Here is an 8,295-nt window from a genome sequence, read left to right as displayed (position 1 = left end):
GGCAGGTCTAACTCACTTTTCTTTTTTTTTACCGACAACCGACAACTTTGATCGGTTAACATTGATACGGTCAACCATCGGTCAAACGGTCATCGGTTAACATCCCTACTCAGAACGTTTAAAACAGGGACCCTTATTAACGTTTTCACAGATTCACATTTTTGGCATTTACACATAGATGATAACGATATGCTTTTCAAAACTCGTTTTCAAAAAACCTATTTCAAAGTCTGCGTTCTCATGCCACCAAAACACTGTTGTCATGTAAGTGAACGGCCAGAACGCATTAAACGTTTTCTGTTTTCAGTTGAAAACGGTGTCCTGTAAACAGCCCCTAAGTTAATAACTAAAGATTTTTACAATGGAAATGAATAAAAAACGTACTTAAAGGGTAACTTCAGTGATTTAGCATTAGGCTTTGTATCAGTAGAAACCCGGTAGTATATTCAAATTATGGTACTTTCCCCCCTCATATCCCCCTGAGACGAGAGAATTATGCATTTTATTTCGGGAAAAAATCCTCTGATGACGCAAATATCGTCATTTTGCGTCATTGGAGGATTTTTTGGTCAGAGGCTAAAGACTACAGCCACTAGATGGAGCTATTCCGCATGTTGTCAACCCGCCCACAGGGGAGAGATCTCACGCACAGAATGTAAGACACAGACGGCCGCACGGACAATCATAAAGGAGCGCGGTGCAGAGTAAAGTGAGTGTTTCAACTTTTCAATGAATTCTTGTGATAGTTTATGCTGCATCTATGCCGTGACTTTCGTTCGGCTCACTCACACTTTATTGGAAAGACACATTCAGTTTTTAATTGTAGTGTTTATTCTCTAACTGAACGAAATTATTGTATTATTATGAAAATCAAAACGACGCTGGGGACGGTGTACGGAGTGGCCTCATAGGGCAGCGAAGCAAGTGCATTCTGGGAGTTGTTGTCTTTCATCCACATGAGACAAAAATACATTTTCTGTCTTTTCTCAGTCTAGAAGGCACCAAATTCAAAAAATAATTTCATATTTCTACTGCATAAATGACCCAGTTTAAATACAAAGATGGATGCTAAATCACTGAAGTAACCCTTTAAGCTGGACAATGACTTTCTTCTAGAGTTGCTGTACAGCCAAAACAATCTTTGTTGCATTAATTTCCTGTTATCATTTTTATCTTCCAAAAAATGTTCCATAGCACTGGCAATAAATGGTGAGAAAAATGGGAAGACATAACAAAAATTGCCCCAAATCCTTCAACAGACTTTTACTTGTAATGACTGACAAGCAAAGAATCAGCAAGAATGCACAAACTTTGTAGTAACTTGATAACAGAGATACATAGATAAGCGAAAATGGCCACATATCACAATGCTTATATTAGAATAAGGTTAAATCTCATCCTGAAAATAATATCAGTGATAAAAAAAAAAAAAAACTTGTTTATACAGTGTGGTCACACAACTCATTGCAGTGTTTATAAAACACTGACTGTGCAAGCGAACGGGACTGTTATTTCTTTGTGATATCTGGGATGGTGTAAATCAGTTAGACATGCATAGCACAGAGATGGAGGAGAGCTGAACCTCAGCCAAAACCAGCTTCACAACAGGCGATGAGAAAACTCAATACGGTAGAAACAAAGGCAGAACGTGAGAGCATGTAAGGTGTGCTTCAGTTTCATCATATACACATGAATACATGTATCCTCAAAAAGTACTAATATGCAGCCTTTAGGTGTAAATAAGATGCAAAGGTGTACCTTTGGAGGCTAATGTGTAGCTATTAGGGCTGGGCGATATGGCCAAAAAATTATATCTTGGTATTTTTTGGATAAATGGCGATACGGTATACATCTCAGTATTTTCAAAATTTTTCTATTTGGATAAAAAAAAAAGTTTTTATTTAAAAAAAAAAAAAGTTAATTCACATCCACATTCTATATCCAATGATGTCCTACAAAAGATGTTGATATTGAAGGCTATGAAAACAAATATAGTGAATGTAATAAAAGTAGGCTATGTAATATATCATGTGCAAAAAGGGGGTTAAAATCCCATTACATTCTAACATTATATTGTATTCTATCAATCTAAAAAAAAAAAAAAATAAATAATAATAATAATAATAATAATAAATATATATATATATATATATATATATATATATATATATATATATATATATATATATATATATATATATATATATATATATTTAATTCACTGAACTAAAAAAAAAAAAAAGCACAGACTAATTATAGTATCCTAATTTTTATTACATTATAATGGTCACTTTTATAAAATTACACTTACTTGTAGGTCCAACAACAAATGTTTTAGTATATTTTAGTCAGAATTATTGCGCTATTCGGTAGTTAAGTCTGACGTCACGCGGCAGTGCTTCCGGGTCCAAACGCTCTCTCTCATACATGAAAAACAACAACAAACGGTGCTAATATACACACACAATGTGGTCTAATACTACAAAAAAAATTATAATCATAACCTTTATCTCCATACCAAAATTCCAAATGGCCAGACAGGGATTCATCTTTTATAAATCGTTAAAATATTAATGTCTGTGGCGCTGTGAGCACTGTTGTATAGACTATATTAAAATGTTTGACTTTTTAAAATGTTTGATGTTTAATATGAATAAATAGCACTCATAAATGGCCATCGATGGCATTCTTAAGACACAGAAATGGCGTTCCTTACGTCACGACTCCGTCTGTTTGGCGCGCATGCGCGTGGCGGCGCTTGTTCACTGAAGCCTGAATTTAAAGGGTTACTTCAGTGATTTAGCATTAAGCTTCGTATCAGTAGAAACTCGGTAGTATATTCGAAGTATGGTACTTCCCCCCCTCATATCCCCCTGAGACGAGAGAATTATGCATTTTATTTCTGGAAAACATCCTCTGTCCGAAGACGTAAATATCATCATTTGCATCATCGGAGGATTTTTGGCCAGAGGCTACAGGAGCTAGTTCCGCATGTTTTCAACCCGCCCACAGGGGATGGATCTCACTCACAGATTGTAAATGTGCACGGCCGCTGGCACTCGGCTCGGGCATTAAGAACGGACAGTCTGGAGCAAAGTGAGTGTTTCAACTTTTCAATGAATCCCTATGAAAGTTTAGCTTCCATATGCGTTCTGATAACGCGCCAGACTGGACACGCGCCGAGAATGACAGCCGTGCTTACCTCAGCAATGCTCAGCTCTTCTCTCGTGATGAATGAAATCTGACTCCTGCTGCGTCTGTGACGTGACTCTCATTCGGCTCACTCACACGTTATTGAAAAGACACATTCATATTTTAATTGTAGTGTCTGTTCTCTAACTGAATGAAATGATTGTATTACTATGAAAATCAAAACCACGGTGGGGTGGAGCCGCGGTGGGCAAGTGATAACCAGTAGCCGTGGCTTTGGGAGTGGCCTCGTTGGGCAGCGAAGCAAGTGCATTCTGGGAGTTGTTGTCTTTCATCCACATGAGACAAGAAAATGTCTTTTCTCAGTCTAGAAGGCACCAAATTCAAAAACAATTTCACATTTCTACTACATAAATAACCCAGTTTAAATACACATTCATCTTCCCAGCGCTGAAGTACCCCTTTAATGCCTTATTCTGCATGACCATATTCTACATCCCTTAATCCTACTCAATACCTAAACTTAAACGCTACAAAAACTACCACTACTAACTATTAATAAGTAGTAAATTAGGAGTTTATTGAGGGAAAAGTCATAGTTAATAGTGAATGTGTTCCCCATATTAAATTTAATTAGTCATAGTTATTTGACTCATATGGTGCATAAATGTTAATATGCATTTGATTTTATTGCTAAGAAATTTAATTTGTGGAAATGTTTCTTCGTGGCTGCAATTGATTTGAAAATGGGCGTCTAGCTATACACAGCCTGAGGCTCGGCTCTAGTCTAGGTTTTTGGAACATACTGTATCCTTTCAAATTGCTTTTTAATGAAGGACAAATTTGACTCTGACCCCTCCTGTTTCCTTTTTTTCTAAAAGCCAGATGATTGGCCTTTCGCTATGCTTCATTTACTTTGAAACTCCCCATCCATGTTTTGATTTAAACCTTGGAGGAAAGAAGAAAGAAGACTCAGATTTGACAAAAGAAATCAGTAGGAATTTAATATTTGATTTAAATTTAAAAATGTACAGATGATTTAAACTGTACTGCTGCTGGAATGTAGGCAGCCGTCTTGAATCTGTTGTTTTCCAGTCTGTGAGACAATTAATGTCAACTTTTAAAATGAATTGTGTATGACAGACTTCAAAAATGTCAAGCCCCTCTTTGCCTGGCATTTGTTCTGAGTGCTAAACAGGGGCCACTTGAGGCAGTGGCAGTATCAGGCATGCACCAGGTAGCAAAACAGCCCCTCTGGTCATTCAAATGCTTAAATATCTTTCCACAGAGGAGATTGTTAGATTTAAAAAAATGCAGGGCACTTCAGAAGCGTCTTTTCAAAACAGAAAACATCCACTGTGTATTACAAAAGAAGGTCCGTTTGTGAAGGTCCAGTGATTTTTCACACTAAATTAACGAACCAACCGTAAGTTATGTAGACAATACAAAACTTTTTTTATTGTCAGAAAAAACAGCTTAGAAACAGTGTGAGAGAGCTGCTGTTTTGGAAGAAACCCATTTATATACAGAAAAGTCTTTGAGGTTTCACCAGTTTCTTGAAAGGTCTCCAGATGAGCCGAAAAAAGTATGGCCCGGTCATTTTTTTTTTTTTTTTTTTTTTTTAACAATAAATTAGCTAAGATGCTAACATTCTAATTCAAAGGGCAAGGAACAATACAACTTGAAAAGGCCTATAATACAACACTATGCAACATGGGAAGTTTCAACACTTTCAGCCGTTCTCTTTATAAATAATAAAATACAACAATCTTCCAATCATTCACATTACAAGTGTCACAATTTTCACAACCGCACAGTATGGTGATCCTAGACACTATACAATGATAATACACTTATTATGGCTAGCATACATATAAATATACATATAAAGAATGTCACTAAAATGTAAGAACTTCTTCACTCAAAGCAATGGCAAGTCCTTCATAAAAAAAAAATGAAAAAACATAAATGAAACGGAGTAGCATTATAAAAAAAATACAAAAGAAATTAAAGTCAATATAACAACTCCCGGTAATAAACAAACATAGTGACATCAGTTTGAGTTTCTACAGAGTTCTCATTGCGGCCTACAAAGTATGACAATAGCAGCTATTTTGGATGGACTTAACATAACACTGGAGTTTCAAAGCTGTTTGAGTCATCAATATAAAAGGAAACAAACAAAAGGAGCAGTCGACGTCTTGCCTCCCTGGCCAGCCAGCGAGACAAAACAAAGCAACACATAACTCACTTCACATCAACACTGCGGTGGCTCTGAAGAAGGGTAACGTCGCTGCACAATGTTTTTACCCTTTCAGTTACCAGACACCTGCGTCACCGTCATGGCTTAGCGACTGATTCTTCATGCTGCCTTTTCAGGTAAGCAACATTGCAAAGAGTGACTAATATAATGTCTTATCAAAAGACATAAAACGGCCTCCACAAAATGGAGTGCAATGTAGCATTAAATTCTCATCTCAGCCTCATCACTGTGCTCCAGAGAGTGCTCTGTGGTGCTGATGATGGAGGCTGAGGGGCCTTGAGTGACCCCGAATGGGGAGACGGCTGGGGACCGTGCAGCAAGTGGGGACAGTGACGGGGAGAAGCTGGGAGACATCGCTGCTGAGGAGATGGAGCCCTCGTGGCTTATAGGCGAACGCTTTAGCGATGCTAAGTGGTGGAACGTCCGTGATATGGCGGGTTTAGGTGGGACAGATTTGGCCCCTGGATGAGCCACAGAGGTAATGAGGGGTGGAGGGTCAATTCTTGGCTTGGGGTCTGTCTTGACTTTGGGATGGAAAGGTCTACGTGGGTTGTTGGGAGGTAAGCTCTCATCTTTTAGCCTGGCAATCTCTGTGAAGACACTGGCTAAGGGCTGGAACTGAGGGCACCAGTTGAGAAGGTAGTCCCAGTTGTAGCTGCCTCGCAGTTCCTCGTCACTTGCTACTATGGCTGTGAGGGAGCCGTCAACTGAGGGTTTGCCATCCTCAGGGAAAGCATAATCTTTCGGATGGGAAATATTCAACCCACGACCTACTCCAAGATAGCCCCCACCTTCATCTCTATATGCCGGGAGCTGACCAGAAAGTAGGGTACCACTGAGGCTCCCACTGATGCTCCCCAGTTTTTTACTTTTGAACCACTGGCTTGCATCAAGTGGGCCTGGTTCACAAGAAATATCAGAGAGTTGGTCCGCATCCTGTTGGATACCTGAATCAGGGCCCCTGGCGGAGATGTGCTCTTGCATTGAGGAGGTGATGCTTGCAACTCTTGGGTACTCATTGATCATCCTGATTTCATCATCCTCTGCCGCTTCGGCAGAACCCCGTCCACTGGAGTGAGAAGGATCTAAGGATCCTCCTCGAGTATAGGAGCCTCCACCTGTTCCTTCCTCCTCCCCTGCATATCCAGGAAGTGCCTGATGATAGATCCTGTCGCCCCCTGCGGGTTTAGACTCATCCAAGTTTTGCAACGCTGTGCCTGAAGATACAGTATTATTCCCTGTGTCTTGTCCTTTCTTCTTGCGCTTTGATCTTACTAGATAAAGGGCCACAGCAATTATGACTAACAAGACTATTACTCCAAGGGAGGCAGCAATTATGCTCACAAGGAGGATGTTAAAGTCTGTTGCAAGACCGAAGGATGTGTTGGTGACATCAATGGTTAGCTGAGAAGAAGCTACTCTCGATGTGTCAAGGGGGCTGTGTGCGGTAACATCCATAGTCATTAGGCGGGTTTCCCTCTTTGAGCGACTCCCGCCGCTTGAGCTGCCAGAGCCATCCATCTTTAGGTAGATTACACCGGTTGTCTTATTCACATCGAAGTAAGGTGAGGAATTGGGGAAGGAGTACAGTACAATCCCATCCACCCCACCATCCTCATCTTTGGCCTGTACTTGCCCAATGCTCTGACCTTTCTTGGCTCCCTCTGGTACCTCAAAGGACAAGTCTGAAGATGTGAAAACTGGGTCATACTCATCCTCCCCTGTGACGTAGACCTGCACTGTGACTGTAGCTGAGTTGTTGCCTGCATCCACAGCCAAAGCGATGAAGTTAAAGGAGTTTACCTTCTCAAAATCAAATATCTGCCTGCTACGAACTTCCCCAGAGCTTTGATCTACCAGGAAGAGGTCTTTTCCTAGGCCGGAGTGGTCCATCAAAAAATACTTCAGCTGTCCATAAACTCCTGTGTCATAATCAATTGCATGTAACACAGTCACAGCAGAGTTGGGCGGCTGGTTCTCACGGATACTGGCCGTTAACGTAGCAATGGGAAAGTAAGGTCTGTTGTCATTAATGTCCTTTACCTCTACATTAATAGGAGCCAAGGCAAAATGACCATGGCCATCTGAAGCTTGTACTATAACCACATGGGAAGTTCGGCTCTCTCTGTCTAAAGGTCTTTGAAGCCTCAGTGCCCCAGTCCACTGATCCACAGAGAAGAGTTTCATCTCATCTCCAGAGCTGATGCTGTACTGGACCTCTGCGTAGGGAGCAGAATCAGGATCAGTTGCAGTCACACGTAAGAATTCTGTACCAGCAGATGCCCCTTCACTCAAAGCCACTATGTACTCAGCTCTGCCAAAGACAGGAGGGTTGTCATTCACATCAGTGACTGTGATGATGGCTGGTACGCTGGAGCTACGTTGGGGAACACCACGGTCCGAGACCGCAATGGTGAGGTTATAGCGTGATAACGCCTCAAAATCAAGTCGCTCCGCCAGGATCAGGGTTCCTACAGTCTGGAAGCCATGGCCCTCTATGAAACGAACGCTACTCTCAATCTGGAAAGCATTTCCAACATTCCCACTGGCGATTGCAAAATCAAAACCGGAGTTTTCCTGAGATAGGTCCCCATCTACTGCCTCTAAGGTCAGGATAGTGGCTCCAGGTAGCTGGTCCTCAGATACTGTGGCTTTGTACTCCAACTGGTGGAATATGGGGGCGTTATCATTGACATCCATCAGCTGAACTTGGACTGTGGCAGAAGATGATAGAGGTGGAGATCCTCCATCACAAGCTTCGATGACTACGCTCACAGAGGGCTGCTCCGGGTCAAATTCTGCTTTCTGTCTGATGAAAAGTGTACCTGGAAAGACATGGGAAGTGCTTTTACTACAATGTTAAAGCTTGAAATATAACCTAT

The 8,295-nt window shown here is 40.9% G+C and overlaps 1 protein-coding gene across 1 annotated transcript in view; it reads right to left on the bottom strand.

Moving 5' to 3' along the window:
* Positions 1–4,379: 4,379 nt before the first annotated feature.
* dchs1b (dachsous cadherin-related 1b) overlaps positions 4,380–8,295 on the bottom strand; it is a 145,398-nt gene continuing 141,482 nt past the window's right edge. The window contains exon 21 of the mRNA XM_079803911.1: positions 4,380–8,238. Coding sequence (XP_079660037.1) covers positions 5,615–8,238 — 2,624 coding nt within the window. The 3' untranslated portion in view covers positions 4,380–5,614. The remainder of the gene's footprint in view (positions 8,239–8,295) is intronic.

This window comes from Gobio gobio (genome assembly GCF_949357685.1).
Source record: "Gobio gobio genome assembly, chromosome: 22".
NCBI lineage: Eukaryota > Metazoa > Chordata > Actinopteri > Cypriniformes > Gobionidae > Gobio > Gobio gobio.
This window is presented reverse-complemented; position numbering and strand designations above follow the sequence as displayed.